This window comes from Lycium barbarum, chromosome 7 (genome assembly GCF_019175385.1).
Source record: "Lycium barbarum isolate Lr01 chromosome 7, ASM1917538v2, whole genome shotgun sequence".
Classification (NCBI taxonomy): domain Eukaryota; kingdom Viridiplantae; phylum Streptophyta; class Magnoliopsida; order Solanales; family Solanaceae; genus Lycium; species Lycium barbarum.
Window position 1 is genome coordinate 114,902,280 of NC_083343.1, and position 15,837 is coordinate 114,918,116.

The 15,837-nt window shown below is 35.9% G+C and overlaps 2 protein-coding genes across 2 annotated transcripts; one reads left to right on the forward strand and one right to left on the reverse strand.

The window, feature by feature from the left end:
- The first annotated feature begins 731 nt into the window (after positions 1-731).
- On the forward strand, positions 732-6,672 carry LOC132603888 (S-adenosylmethionine carrier 1, chloroplastic/mitochondrial-like). Its single transcript, XM_060317186.1, has 12 exons — positions 732-945; positions 1,728-1,835; positions 2,740-2,826; positions 3,111-3,183; positions 4,011-4,101; positions 4,228-4,281; positions 4,355-4,450; positions 4,573-4,662; positions 5,102-5,153; positions 5,650-5,711; positions 5,795-5,875; positions 6,382-6,672. Exons 1-12 carry the CDS (start codon positions 915-917, stop codon positions 6,484-6,486), a joined length of 930 nt encoding a protein of 309 aa, XP_060173169.1. The 5' UTR covers positions 732-914; the 3' UTR covers positions 6,487-6,672.
- Positions 6,673-6,807: 135 nt separating this feature from the next.
- LOC132601787 (tryptophan aminotransferase-related protein 4-like) lies at positions 6,808-14,914 on the reverse strand. The gene is made up of 5 exons (XM_060314852.1): positions 14,709-14,914; positions 12,236-12,527; positions 10,984-11,276; positions 9,087-9,367; positions 6,808-7,062 (listed from the first exon to the last, which is right to left on the reverse strand). Exons 1-5 carry the CDS (start codon positions 14,912-14,914, stop codon positions 6,833-6,835), a joined length of 1,302 nt encoding a protein of 433 aa, XP_060170835.1. The 3' UTR covers positions 6,808-6,832.
- Between the last annotated feature and the right edge of the window lie 923 nt (positions 14,915-15,837).

Consider the following 15,837-nt stretch of genomic DNA (forward strand, 5'->3'; position numbering starts at 1 on the left):
ATACATCTCAAGGACTTCAAAGTGATACATTCCCTATAATCATCCGGCGCCTTCAAATAATCAGTCAAAGAGACATCGTCTATGATATTCCACACGCCATAACTAACTAATCCTTGCGGGGAAAAAGATATCCCTATAACAGTTAAATCAAATTCTCGCCTACTAACTTTAAGTCTACTATACAAGGATTGGAGTAGTCTTGAATATTTTAGGTCGAGTGGAAACCTAACATGATAATTTGGGGGAATATCATAACGCAAACTATTAGACCCATAAATAATTTCTCCATCCCAAAACAAAGAAACTTAACAGTTGACACATCCTCCATTTTTTACTAATTTAGAAGTTGAATGAATTTTGGTGTTTTCCTTTCGTCCAAAATCTGCTTTATATAAGGTTTGAATGAGTTTAAAGGTACCATATAACGCAACAAATTATTACGCCATGCAACTTTACATCAAGTCAAGTACGGATGGGCAGTAGAATCTACTGAAAAATTAGTGGAATTAGTGACTTGTTATACAAGTCAGTATAATGCAGTAATTTACTGCGCTAAAGAACATAACTGAGCCGTTACAGTTAAATCCTTTACAGAGTAATTTATTGCGTTAAGAATATTTTGGTAGTAGTTTCTTTTCTTGGGGTATTTTGGTTCTTTTCTTCTTTTTTTTGGGGTCATTTAGCATGCGGACTCCAAAAAAAAAACACTCACCTTTCTATCATTTGAAACAATTTTACTTTAAAATTCCGCTTTTACCTTAATAAAAATACTACTAATTTCTTTCTTGCCAAGTCAAAAGTGGTAATTAAATTGGGACGAAGGGACTATTTTGGCCGAGTATTTTGGCCGAGTATTTTCTACAAGCACAGGCGCTGGATTTCATTTTTACTGATTATTCTTCAACAATTACGCAATGGCTATGAACTCGAAGAAGGAATTGCCGGGTAATTTTCTCTACATGTTAAGCTTAGATTTTAGGATTAAGACGAAGCTTTGCTTGATTGAAGAGTCTATATATATATATATATATATATATATATATATATATATATATATATACATTTTTTTCTGTATGTCAATGATAAAATATATCCTTAGTTGCCTTGTTTGAAGAAGAAGTACCGGTTCTCACATTGTTTATTATGCATCCATTCGGTTTCAAGTGTCTAAATTTCCTCATTGGCCTTTAAAGACTGACCAGGTTTGGAGTGCGATATAGTTTCTCAAATTCGGAATTGTAAATCATTTTTAATAATGAAGCTTGTAATTAGAGTTAAAATTGACAGATGTGCAATTATTAAAAACTTAATTAATTGACGTGGTTTAAGTTCAGTTCATAGTAAATCATGATTTTATGTTAACACTATGGAATTTGTGAATCTTCTGGATAAGCAAACCTCTTTTTTGTTTCATTGTGGTATTTATAATTGTTTAGTGAAAAATAAATTATCATATGAATTAGATAAACACTTAAACTTGGCCTCTAATTTCAATTGAACACTCCAACTTACAAAATGATCATCTAGACACCTCTGAAATTTACGTGCCATGTCAGCGTCGGGTGTCCATGAGATACAATGGGGACAAGTTGAGGTGTGCATTCTCAAAGTTGGAGTGTTTAGTTGTCAGTTGAGTCCAAGTTAAGGTGTCTATCTATATACTATACCAGTAGAAGAAGTTAGATAAATCAGATGATTGATGGGAGGATACGAAATTCTTCTTGCAGAAGATAGACTGAACTTTGAGGCACTCAAGTCCCACCACAAGTCAAAGAAAGCTATTGCATCAATCAGCAAACAACAGAATCCATTTGATCTCTTACGCATACTTTATGGTAAGTTGTCTAATTGCTCTCAAAGTTGCCACAATATTTTTTGAAGCGTTACTGACTAGATCAAGATTTTTAACTTACTAGAGTGTGATTGAACCTTTTAATATGAACCTGAAAAAGTAAAGATGAAAATAGAAGATTCGAGGGCAAGTTTTGCATCGCCTTTGAGACTACTTGCATTTACTTTCAGTTTCACTTATTTATAAGAATCTCAGATGGCTTTCAGGATAACCGCAATAATAGCAAGACTATGTACAAAATTATGAATTTTTAAGTGAAACAAAATTTGGCATACTTATAGTGTTATGTGGGGATCATCGTTGGTGATCTGTTGTGTCTGCACTAGGTCACCACTGTGCATGAAGTCTGCATAGAAACATATGCAGAGGATGCAGTGCTTGGGAATTCGTAAGCTAAGTTTATTCATTTATTTATGGACTAGAAGCTCATTCTATTAAAAGATTAGATGTACACCATGTTTGAGTGGCTTTTGAAAAGACTGGGGCATTTAGAGGGTGAAAAAGAAGCCTATTTAATTGTGACTGAAATCCTCTCATAAGTCAGAAGTTTGATCTAGTATCTGTGTTTTCTTTATCATCTTATTGTGGCACATAGTTGGGCAAAATGTTGTTAGTTTATGCTTCTCATATGATGATGGTGCATGATTGAGATGGTATTGCTGAATGGCACCTTTAAGTGTTCTTTTCGATTGTAGATGAGCTGGGTTGACGTTATATACCTCCAGGCAGAGTAGTTGATAGTTATATCTTAGCAGCTTTTAGTGTCAAAGCCTTCTTTTTGTGTTGCTTTCTATTGTGTACATTTTTAGTCACAGATTCAAAACAATGACTTTCACCATTTACATCTACTTTTTTTTATTGTAATATCTTACACTGGACTTCTTTAGAGGGAGCTGTAGCTGGAGCTGCTGCTGGTGTCGTTGTAGAAGCTGCTTTGTATCCAATTGATACAATTAAAACTCGACTTCAAGCAGGTTTATTCTGTTAAACATTTCCTGAGTATCTTCTATGATTGTTTTTCCTTTTGACTACTACTTACGGTTAGCACATACTAACTATTTATAGTTTTTCACTTTACATTCTGATTCGGAGTAGTTAAGACAATGAGATTAGCTTTTGACAAGTTTTAAACGGCTTCTTAACCTTTTAATTCTCATCCATCAAGCTGCCAAGTGGAGTATCAATCTCTTTAATACAAGGACTTCAAATTACTATACTAGTTGATTTGACCAGTTTTTCATGTTTTAATGTTAGGCAGTTCGTGGTGGGGGACAAATCATTTTGAAAGGCCTCTATTCAGGATTGGCTGGAAATCTTGTTGGTGTCCTACCGTAAGTAGTCCGTATTTCAAATAATTTATTTTTGAATCTGAATCCTTGGATGAGCTTCTTGTTCGATTTATATTGTGCAATATAAAAATTATACTCAGGCCCTTTCTGAATACATTATGTGTACAAAAGGCTTGTCCAGTCCTAAGACTTAATTGAACTGAACAAGGCATTAAACTGTGTGAACTTATTTTGCTGACAGTTTATATATTTGGCTTCAGCATCACTAAATCGTATGGTTGCTTGAAGTAGTCATTTGAATAATGACTATTTTGTTGATAAAAAAATAGGAGCATGCATTTGAGAGAAAGCTCTATAAAGGGACTCTGGACACTCACTTTCATTTTTCATGTGAGTGTGTGATAGGTCTGTATAATACTTGTTTGCCTAATTGAGTTTATAATAACCTGAGGTGAAGCCAAACTAGTTATCTTCTCCCCCGTAACAATAAGCAAAACAGGGGGAGGCAGGGACGGGGGTGGGGAGTGGAGGGGAGGGGATGGGAGGGAGGGAGAGGGGGGAGGGAGGTTGGGGCAGGGGGGAGGGGGGAGGGCATCAGGGTAACGATGACCAATATTTCCCTATTAGGTTACGCAACATCTTTTACTTCCTATAAAACCTACAAAATCACTGTGTTGCACTTGTATCATTCAACAATATGGTCACTAGATCTTTATTTGTGGAATTCATCTTCTACACATTGTCGGGTTCTATAACCAAGTTACAGCCTTCAACTATTGTAGTCTTTTGGAATTCTGGGACTGCTTTCCTCCGAATACATTCCTTTTGTTCATCAAAGCAGATTTGTGACTCCACATTGTTCTTTGCAGAGCATCGGCAATATTTGTTGGTGTATATGAACCTGCAAAGAGAAAATTGCTGGACAGCCTACCTGAAAACCTTAGTGCCATAGCTCATTTGGTAAGTATTGCAATTGATAAAATGTCAACCGTTTATTTATGGGGAATAAATTAAGAAAAGGGCCAGCAATAAAATGTCCCACATTTCAAATATCGAAGTATAAAAGCTTATTTATACTTAATTTAGACTGCAGGTGCTATTGGCGGAGCTGCTTCTTCTATTGTTCGTGTACCCACTGAGGTAATGAAACCATAATTGGCCCATCCTACGTTTTGGTATTGCTTCACGGGTTTAAGCTATGAATAACTTACAGGTAATTAAGCAAAGGATGCAGACTGGCCAATTTGCTTCTGCCCCTGATGCGGTCCGACGCATTGTTGCTAAGGAAGGGTTTAGAGGCCTTTATGCTGTAAGTAGGTTTTTTTTTTTTTTTTTTTTTTTTGGGAAGTTATCACAAACTTATATCTATGTTGAATGATGGTTTTTTTGCCCAACCTTTTGAAAACCCATTTTTTTCTTTCTTGAATGCAGGGTTATGGTTCTTTTCTACTGCGAGACTTACCATTTGATGCTATCCAGTTCTGTATATACGAGCAGATGCGGATAGGGTATAAATTAGCTGTAAGTTGGCTGTGTATTGATGCTTACACGTAATCAATTGTAATCAGGTTTAATATTACCGGTTCCGTGACACATGACAAATTCAAAGCATAGTTGCATCGTTAAAATGTCTATAGTTACAAAATTCACCATTAGTCTTCAAACATAAAGATTACACGAGTTGACAATTACAACGGAAGTTTTCAGCCTTTATTTCTTTCGTGCAATTAAGTAAAATAAAATTGAAGCACCAGTGGGCGAGTAAGATTTCAACCATTTATTATATTTTTATTTATGCATTGAGGTGGAACTGCTTAATTTCATTCTGCTTTTCGCTTCGGGAGAATTTACATAAATAGTATGCCGACTGATTGTGTATAAACTCCTCTTTATAAATTAAAAAAAACTTGTTTTTATATTCTTATTCTTTGAAAACAGACATACTTTTGTTCTTATGCAGGCAAAAAGGGACCTTAAAGATCCCGAGAATGCAATGATTGGTGCCTTTGCAGGTAATCACATGTCTTGAATTTTTTCTGATTTCTCTGATACAATCTGCGTCATTTAGCTTTTCGACTGGTAGACTGATATTTGTCGAAATCCATCACTTAAGAAACAACTGTATATAATCAATGTACTTCTTCAAAGAGTGAAATAGTCCGTATCCTTACACACATGAAAACGGCACATATTTATGAATCACAAGAGCCTTTTGCTTACAATCTATGGGATATTCTATGGATTGAGGGTCAATTAGAAGCTTTACTATGACAGCATCATAAGATGCTGAAGCATTAGAGTTTATAGGTAGCAGGGTTTAGAGAAAAGTAAGCTTGAGCTTCTCCTATTAGAAATCAATTGGAAATGGATGCAGAGAAACAATACGCAAAGCTTGTATCTAGATTCTTCTTCTCAGTTCTGACATTAAGCCCATTCTACATTTAATATCACGATAACAAATTCTGTTCTTCAGAGATCTGTTACATTTGTATCTTACAATAATTGCAGGTGCAATAACAGGAGCTATAACTACTCCTCTAGATGTGATAAAAACCAGATTGATGGTTCAGGTTTGGTGCCCTCACGTCTGTCTAACTGCACATCTTCACTACTGAAACCTGATTGCTTATGTTTATTTCTTTTATGCTTGTAGGGTTCAGCAAAGCAGTATGAAGGCATTATGCATTGTGTTAACACTATTGTAAGAGAAGAAGGAGCCTCTACTCTTTTTAAGGTAGTGGCTTCGTGTCCTATGACTTACGTGCATATGTTTGGTTGTAAATATAGTGATTATAATGCCACTTTTCATCTTGTCCCTCCAAAAAGGAGAGCGCAGAAGACGAATTGGCATAAACCTCCTTATACTGATTGAGTTACAAATTTTCATAATAGCTTATCAGTTTGTCAGCCATAATATATGATAGAAGCATCATCATCAATCATCTCTCTTTTTCTTGCGATTTTATTTCCAAAACTGTCTATTGATTTTTGACATGTCGTCTGTCATCTTTCATTTGTTGGTGGGAATGAAGGTCCAAAGTAACACCAGTTCCTTCAAACAGTTAATCTCTTCAACAACTTCATATAAAAAGCTCTAGGATTATTAGTGTTGCAACAGAGTTCAGCAAGGCATTCTTGTGGGAAGTGATGACTATATATAACGTTGACAATTAATTTAATATAACTATGACGATCGATGATGAAGCAAGCAAAGCTAATTCATTTATCGTTGTATTTCAGGGAATGGGACCAAGAGTACTTTGGATAGGCATTGGAGGATCCATATTTTTTAGTGTTCTTGAAAGGACAAAGAAATTAGTTGCTGCTAAACACCCTCTTGATTAGACTTTGAATCGTTCAAAATTGGACTATCAATTTGTGTCAGGTACACTGTAGCTACGCAACTAGACAGTTCTCTTGACCATTTCTTCATTTATCTGTGAATTATTGGTGGCTTAATCCTGTTGGCATAAAGGGGTGTGACATTACTAAGTGCAATGCAGGAAGAATTGGATCAATATTTTGCGTTTAGCCTCTCCTTTTTCTTTATTGCACTATTATTCTCAGATTATTATACTTCCAATAAACAAAATTTGGAAATCTAGGAAGGTTTACACGACATTTTAAATCATATAGCAGGTAAATATTACATGATGAAATCTCAGGGATTATATGAATAAATTATAATCATCTAATAAAAACCTGACATGGATTCTGCCCGGGCTTCATGTTCTTGGGAAACCAACTGTTTCACTCGACGAATTAACATGTCAAAATCATGCTGACCCTTCAGCAGGCTGAGTCGAACATAACGATCTCGAGCAGAGAATCTGCTACCTGGACGACCTATGATTTTTGCAACTTTGAAGACTTCAGAGCAGTTTTGATCTTCGTACCTCTTACACTTCACCCATGCATAAGCTGCCATCAATGCCACAACGATTTCTCTTTTAGAACACAAACACAAGCACAGAGTGCGTAGGCAGGATAATTCGGTGCAAGTGATGCAACCTATATTATTATCTCAGTTCTGCTTGCAATTTGGTTTGTCATGAGGTTAACAACAACATACCCTGTATAATCCCACAAGTGGGGTCTTGAGAGGGTCATTTGTACGCAAACTTTAACTCTATCTTGGGAAGGTAGAGAGGCTGTTTCCGGGAGACCCTCGGGTCATAGCAAGACGAACAGTAGCCAGTAGCAACAAACAAAAAAAATAGCAAGATAATAGGATAGCCGAGGCTAAAGAAACCACATTATTAAGATAGTAATAGCGATCCAAAATAAGAAAAGTACAAGAATAATGCTAAAACTCTTTAAATGGAATAGAAAAGTGCCCGATTACCCCCTAACCTTCTACCTTAATTCTCGACCTCCACACCCTCTTATCAAGGGTCATGTCCTCAGTGAGTTGAAGTTGTGTCATGTCTTTCCCCAATACTTCTTCGGCCTACCCCTACCTCTCAAGCCCGCGATGGCTAACCTTTCACACCTCCTTACCGAGGCATCTGCCTCTCTACTCCTCACATACTGAACCATTTCAGTCTTACTTCTCGCATCTTATCATCTACAAGGGCCACCCCAACCCTATCCTAGATATCTACATTCCTAACCTTATCGCTTTTGGTGTCTCCCCACATCCATCTCAGCATCTTCATCTCTGCTACTCTTATCTTCTGAACATGGGATTTCTTGACTGGCTAACACTCCGCCCCATATAGCATAGTCGGTCTAACCACCAATTTGTAGAAGTTACCTTTAAGTCTTGAAAGCACATTCTTATCACATAAAATCCCAGACACAAGCCTTCATTTCATCGACCCCACCACAATACGATATGTAGCATCCTCATCAATCTCTCCATTACCTTGTATAACTGATCCCAGATACTTGAAACTTCCTCTCTCGGGGATGACTTGTGTGTCAAGTTTCACATCCATGTCTGTTTCAAGAGTCGCATCACTTAACTTACGCTCCAAGTATTCGGTTTTAGCCCGGCTCAACTTGAAATCTTTCCATTCCAAGGTCTGTCTCCAAACTTTGAGCCTCATGTTAACTCCAACCTCGCATCTCGTCAATCAAAACTATGTCATACGCAAATAACATGCACCAAGGCAACTCCTCTTGAATGTGTCTCAGTACGTCCATCACCAAAGCAAATAAAAACTGGCTAAGAGTGGATCCCTGGTGCAATCCCATGATACATGTCTTGAATCACCCTAGCATAAGCTGTCAGAACACCTCTAGCCTCACATCTCCAGAGAACCTCCCTCAGGGCCTTGTCGTAAGCATTTTCTAGGTCTATAAACACCATAAGCAATTCCCTCTTCTTCTCCTTGTACTGCTCCACCAACCTCTTTACAAGGTGAATAGCTTATGTAGTTGATCGCCCCGACATGAATCCAAATTGGTTGTTGGAAGTAGACACACACCTCCTCACCCTCGGTTCTACCACTCTCTCCCAAACTTTCATTGTGTGGCTTAGCAAGTTGATCCCACTATAATTGTTACAGTTCTGGATATCACCCTTGTTCTTGTACAATAGAATCATTGTACTCCACCTCCATTCTTCGGGCATTTTCATCGTCCTAAAAATGATATCAAATAAGCTTGTAAGCCACCCCAAGCGTGCCTTACCCGCGTTCTTTCAAAATTCCACCGGAATTTCATCTGGCCCGATTGCTCTTCCCCTGTTCATCTTACGCATCGCCCCCTCCACCTCCTCAACCTTCACGCGCCTACAATATCCAACTCCTGTCGGAGTGCTACAACTCCATAAGCACAACATTCCTATCCCCCTCTTCGTTGGTTTGTTATGAGGTTGTAGTGGTTTTAATGTATTACTTCTTGTCTCGGTTTGATATTTATTTAGTAGTATTTTTCAATAAGTATAGGCCTATCGTAAACTAATTATGTAAAAGTTTTCTTGAGTAAAAAAAGGTCACCTGGAGATGGATCTCTGGCTCTTTCAAGATATGTGCAATACTGAGTTGGAATTCTTTGGAGGCTAAAACTTTTAGAAAGAGAGAAGATTTGACTCAATTTTTCCCAACGATCCCTCAAATTTTGATGTGCAAAATGGAATAGTTGCTTCCCATCTCCTTCAGCAACAACTTTCAAAAGAGTTAAAGCTCTCAACTGGGCATCCTTTGGGATCCCCATGTCAGCCAAACCAATATAGACCATCATTCTTGTGTACACATTCACGTCCTTCACGATAGCCCACCTTCATTAATGAATAGCAATGAGATCAAAAAATAATCTTCAAATAGATTAAAAAGGGTCCAATGCCCAAATAGCCGCTTTTTAGCTTCCGTAATTGAAAAACAGCTTTGTTCTTGATCTTATAAAAAAAAAAATAGCTATCGTTCTCGAGTTTTAAATTTCACAAGAGAAAACCAGGACACTGGAGTTCTACTTGTGGGATTTAAAACTCCAAAACAGTGACTATTTTTCGGGTAGTGGACTTTATTTCTACGATTATATGACACAACTCAGCAAATAGGTAAGAAAATCGTCACCATATTGATTTTGCATTTTTATTTTTCTTTTGAGTTTATTGTGTAACTAATTAATTGTGATCTTTGAACTCAAGGGTAGCAATAGATTTTTTTTCTTCCTTATAGATTGATGTGAAGTAGATGGACGTATAGTGTTATTATATATAAAAAGGGTTTTTAACTTCTTTAAAAATTTAATACGGAGTATAATTTTTTTAGACTTACATAGATCTACGCTACAAATGTGTTTGACCAAAATAATTAACTTTTGTAACTCAAAATGGAGAAATTGTCTGATATTAGAAAAAAACATTACTGATTCTCGTAAAATAACTTGTCCATGAAGTGGCTAAAAATCATTTTTTTTTGTTTTCTTTTTTCCTGCTTCCCTTATTTTAATGTGTATGAATGACTTAAGTCTGCTTTTAAACTTCTAAAATCAGTTTATTTTGAAAAGTGTATTTTTTAAAAAATAATTTTAAAAAAGGTAATTTTGATGAAAAACAGTTTGTGTTTGATCAATTAATTTTAAAAGCACTTTTGAGCAACAATTTGTATTTGACCAAACTTTTAAAAAGTGCTTCTAAGTATATTTTCTAAAAAATATTTTTGGGGAAAAGTTATTTTTTTTTAGCTTCTGAAAAACAGTTTCTGCTACTCCCCATAAGCACTTATTTTCTCCCAAAAGTTTGACCAAACGCCTCACTTTTTTTAAATAAGCACTTTTTAAAATATAAAAAATAAAAACTTTTGGCCTCCCAACAGTGGCGTACGCAGGATTTTTCATAAACTCCTCTTTCAGGTTAGGTGCCCTTTGCTCGAACGAAAGAGGGGTCACCATGTAACAACTCAAATCATATTAATAAATTTAGTGTAGAATTAGAGTAGGAAATGATATAGGATTTAAATTAAAATTTACTTTTAGGATTTAAATTATAATGTAAGCAAAAAAGTGAGTCTGAGGGAGTTAGAACTCACGACCTCAGCCTCAAAATTGGAGCACCCAACCAACATACGAGGGCACAACTTTGTCTGTAGCAGTGTCACTTAATTAATTTTACCTTTAAGTTCGTTTTATTTATTTTTTATATATGGATATCTAGTTAAAAAATTCGACGAATCAGTGTCATGTGACACCCCTCGGACCTACTTAAAGCCGCCTCTGCCTCCCAAAAGCTTGGCCAAACAAGCTATTAACACATTAGATAAATTGTTGAAACAAATGCATGAGAATTATTTATATAAAAAAATTTGTTCTTGTGAATTATCACTGTTGTATTGTATCTACTAATTTCATGCAAAAATGCAATATAAGTTAAATATTGAAAGTTGTTTTTATTACCCAAATCTGGTTCCAGCATGACCCGCGAGCTTAGACATAGAGAAAATCATGAGATCTTCATCAGCAGGAGCTGGAATTGCTGTGTAATGAGGCCAATAATAAGCACGATCATAAATGGCCTTCACATTTGGGCCTTTTAGTATTGGGCTTCTCAAATTCCCATCAGGATTTTTTGGTGAAGTCACAAACTCAATTACATTTCCAGCAAAGTCTGATTTGTTTCTCAACGTGGATGAATCTCCTTCAAACTCATAGTGTTGTGTTTGAAATAACTCTGTTTGAGAATTATAAAGCTGATAAATTAAAGTTAATTTAATGATGGTGCAATATGATGGTGTAGTAAGGTAAGTAACATGTTACAACTAGTTAGGCGAGCTTATTTAAAGTACGTAACCTAGTACAACTAGTGGCGAATCCAGAATTTTCACTCAGGGTGTTCGGAAAAATAACTGGACCTAAATATACACTGTAATATATGTTCAGGGTGTTCAAAAGTTAATATATGTACATGAACACAGAAAATTTATCCTAAATATACACTGTAATTTTTTGTCCAGGGTGTTCGGGTGAACACCCTGGCCTCTTACTGCATCCGCTCCTGAGTACAACTAGGCAGAATATCTAAAGATTTCCCTAAACTTAGCGTGTTTTATTCAAATCCTCCTTAAACTATGTTTGGTCCTAATTATCCCTCTGTACTTGATTTTTTTATAATCGTTACCCCTTCAAACAATAACTGGTCCTAATTACCCCCATATACTTGGCTTTTTTTAATAATCGTTATCCCCTCAAAAGAAAAATGGAAAAAAAAGAAAAATATTAGGCTGTATTTTAATGGAGGTATAGAGAAGATATATGGAAGGAGATAAGGAAATAGCCGTCGGAATGGCTAAATATAAAAGGAAATGGTATTTTAGATTTCTTTACACATCATATTAATATGATGTGACTGTTATTTTACACTCTCATGCGCCTAACGTCATTTGAAATCACTTGGATTATATAAAAGCTAAGTACAGGGGATAATTAGCACTAGTTATTATTTGAAGGGGTAGCGATTATACCAAAAAAAAAAAAAGTCAAGTACAAGGGGGTATTTATTAGGACCAGGCATAGTTTAAGGAGAGATTGAACATGATTGAACAAAACGCGCCAAATTTAAGGGGTCTTCAGGTATTCTGCCAATACTTACCACTAGTTAAACATTGAGATTGAGTAGATGCAAAAAAGTAGAAAAGAACGAATGAATTACCGAATAATAAGGGATTTTTGCGACCACTTTTGCTGCAGGATAATTATCCATAGAAAGAGCATAAATTGCAGCATTTAGGAGCTGAGTAGAGCCTACACCAAATATAATGTATTTTCCATCTGTGATAGCATTTTTGGCAATTGCATGTATCTTTCTTATGGTTTTCTCAAGCTCATTGGATATGAAGGATTGGTTAGGCCAGAAATAGCTCATTCTATGCCAGCCTGATATCACTACTGCACTGCTAGCTGCTTTTTGCATCCAGAAAGGTTCCAAGAATAGGGGATCCACACTGCATATTAATTAAACAAGCAATTACACATTAGCAACTTCCGTTTCTTTAAATAAATGATGAAATAAGTGACAAATATACAAGTTTGAGAATAATAACTCTCTATTTCTTTGTGTGTGGGGGGGGGGGGGGGGGGGGGGGTGGGGGGTGAGGTTTTTATATTTCACAGCAGCCCAACCATACTAGTGGTTCTACAATTAAGAACTCAAGGATAAAGTCATGGAGTTTCACATGTAAAAGATTTAAACTCCGTCACTTCAACTCTGTGAATTATTCCTAGAGTTTGAACTGCTAAAGATTTGAATTCTATGAATCATTCATGAAATTTGAATATCACACTTAGATTGTGAAAGTTTGAACCGTGAATCATTCCTGGAGGTTGAATTGATAAAAGCTTGAATACGGAGTTTGAACTCAAGGGCTCTTTCCTTGAGTTTGTGATTTTACGGCTACAAACTCAAGGGATTTTAGCATTGAGTTTGAACTTAGGAAATTACACGACCTGAAAATGGGTGATCTTGAACTTTTGACCTCCGCTTACCAAATAGGCAACCCTTGAAGGTCAAAAGTGTTGCCCATGGGGCAAAACTTGTTATATTTGAAGTTTTGTCCCATAAGGAAAAACTTGTTAAACTTGAAGTTTTGCACATGGACCAAGCGGGGTTATGTACTAATGGTCGGATAGCCAGTTTTGGGACCGTTTCAGCTAGGTATCTTTTTGTCTTTTTGTCCAGGGGCCAAGCTATGTACTATTTTTCAATTATATTTCAAATAGTGATTAAACATTCATAAACAGTCCCAAAACTATTTATCCGACCAAATTTTCCCTAGATTTCCTAACAAAAATTTCATGGCGTGCTCTATTTCGGCACCGCTATTTAACATGTACCCACTTTCTAAATATTATTTAATTTGTGCCCATTATTAATAAACTTTAGACAAAGGTTTCTCCCCTTCCGCTCCATTGACCCTGGGTTTGAACTGATTTTGTTTCGTCTACATGAAACAATAAGTTCATCATGGCTGAAAAACTTGAAAATAAATGGGTGTTGTTGGAAAAGCTTGAAAAAATGGCAAAAATATCATTGTTGCAAAATGGGCACTTTGCACGATTGTCCTTATTCGGGGGTGGTCTTTACATTTTGACCCTCAAATTGCTAGACTTTAACTTTTGCCATTCCCCTAAAATACCTCGAGGTTCTGAACTGATTTTGTTTCGTTTACATGAAACAATAAGTTCATGATGGTTGAAAAACTTGAAAATAAATGGGTGCTGTTGGAAAAGCTTGAAACTTGTTGCAAAATGGGCAATTTGCACGATTGCCTTTATTCGGGGGGTGGTCTTTAATGCCCTTCGCCTAAAATATCATAAGGTTCTGGGTTCGAACTCCGGCTCAGTTAAAAAAAATCGCAAGGCAGAATTTCGTAGGAAAATTAGGCCAATTCAGGTAAAAGTTAGGCCTTTGTAGAATTCCAGCAGAGTAAAAAAAAAAAATCGTCTTGCAAAATTTCGCAAGATAAACCTTTGCCTTAAGGCAGAATTTACCTTATAAGGCAGAGTGGCATAACTAAATTCTGCCTTAAGGCAGAAATTTAAGGCAGAATTTTAAGGCAAATTGTGCCTTACAAGACAGAATTTTCACAAAGCCTTGCCTTGCGAAATTCTTTTTTTTTACAGAGCGGGAGTTCGAACCCAAAATTTCGGAGTATGTTCAGCCACTTTTAAGCGAATGGCAAAAATTAAACACCAACGTCTTTGAAGGGCAATCCGTGCAAAACAATGTTGCGAAACAGGTTTGCGAGATTTGTTTTTGTTTTGACAAACTGATGATTGGAGTTTGTTCTTTAAGATATATGGAACTTATATTTCAAATTTATAGCTTTCTTGAGGTACATTTGGATTATATGTGATACGAATTTGAATTAGTTAAACTAGTAAAATTCGAATATTAGATAGTTATTCAAAAAAAAAATCCAGTCAAATATCATTCGGCCATCTAGTTTACAAAATATATACACAGTGTATAGGTATTGTAGAAATGAATACCAAAATACATATAATATACTTACCTATACAGTCGAAGTGTATAGCCAGTGTATGCTTCAGGCATATTTGGTAAACTAGATTACCGATATGCCGAGTTGGATGAGTTTAATGGATTGCAGCAAGGAGAATATTACCTCTCAACATCAGCAGGACAATTGGGGGGAAATAAAGAGCAATCAGTGCCACCATAACAAGAATAGCATTCACAAATAGGCTTTCCATCAACAACAAAGCCATCAATATATGCTCTTCCATGTCCTGAACATGAAATTGAGGCAACTGTTTCTGCTTCTTCTGCTGCTCTTTGGCTCCAACTCAACTTTTGCTTCTCATAATACATCTTTCTAAAGAAATGTATATTCACAAGTACTAAAACCAAGTGACACAAAACATAACTAAACCTGTGAAACTTTTTCATTATTGGCTTCCTTTTTTTTTTCTTTTTCTTTGAGAATTACATAGACGGTTTTTGGAGTACGTGAAACAACTGAACTTTATACTATCAAGTATGTTGTTGCGCTCTATAACTTTTAGTTGACTTGTAAAAGATAAATATAGTAATACGACCAATTAAAGTCAAACGGATATAAAAGCAAAAAGAAAAAAAGAAAACAAAAACACTTAAGGCATGACGAATTGGAGTGCAACGTGCATGGGATTTGCTAACCTCTAGTACCTAATCTCTCAATGAGACAAATTTTTCTGGTAGGGTATGAGTCGTTTAATTGGATACCGGTTTATAGGTTGTGTTTTTATTAATTAGGGTCTAATTTAAAATAGATCAATAAAATGTTGACATGTGTCCCTCCGTTAAAATGAGGGGTATATATGTTTGAAAGTATAATGGTAGGGGTATATTTGAACTCAAAATATAACAATAGAGATATATTTGAATCCAAAATATAACGAAGGGTATATTTAGTCCTTTTCCCATAGTACAGGGGTATATTTGGCCCTTTCCCGTTGTTTTATTGACCAAAGAATTTTAACCATGGTAAGAATAAGATATTCTCCCCTCTAAACTTTTCTTCTTCTTCTTTTTCTTCTAACTTTATTGGAATTGTTTTTCTTTTTCTTTTTCTTTTTTGCTTTCCTTGAATGGATTAAGAAATGTGATGTGTGGTTTATTCAAAAGCATATTTTGATAGGATTCTTTGTCTGGACTTTGAAGTAGTCAGCATTGTTGGCTCTTGGCGTTTGATTTGGGAATAAATGACATATTGCAGATTCTTTTCAAGTAGGTAGGAATCATAACACTTTGAT

Bases quoted from the DNA above. Each gene is read 5' to 3' on its own strand.
- LOC132603888 (XM_060317186.1), top strand. From the start codon at position 915: ATGGCTATGAACTCGAAGAAGGAATTGCCGG. The intron at 2,827-3,110 runs GTTTATTCTGTT...AATGTTAGGCAG, and splicing joins TAAAACTCGACTTCAAGCAG to TTCGTGGTGGGGGACAAATC. The intron at 3,184-4,010 runs GTAAGTAGTCCG...TGTTCTTTGCAG, and splicing joins AATCTTGTTGGTGTCCTACC to AGCATCGGCAATATTTGTTG.
- LOC132601787 (XM_060314852.1), bottom strand. From the start codon at position 14,914: ATGTATTATGAGAAGCAAAAGTTGAGTTGGAGCCAAAGAGCAGCAGAA. The intron at 9,368-10,983 runs GTAATAAAAACA...TCATTAATGAAG, and splicing joins CATGCTGGAACCAGATTTGG to GTGGGCTATCGTGAAGGACG. The intron at 7,063-9,086 runs GTGACCTTTTTT...CATTGATGGCAG, and splicing joins AGCCAGAGATCCATCTCCAG to CTTATGCATGGGTGAAGTGT.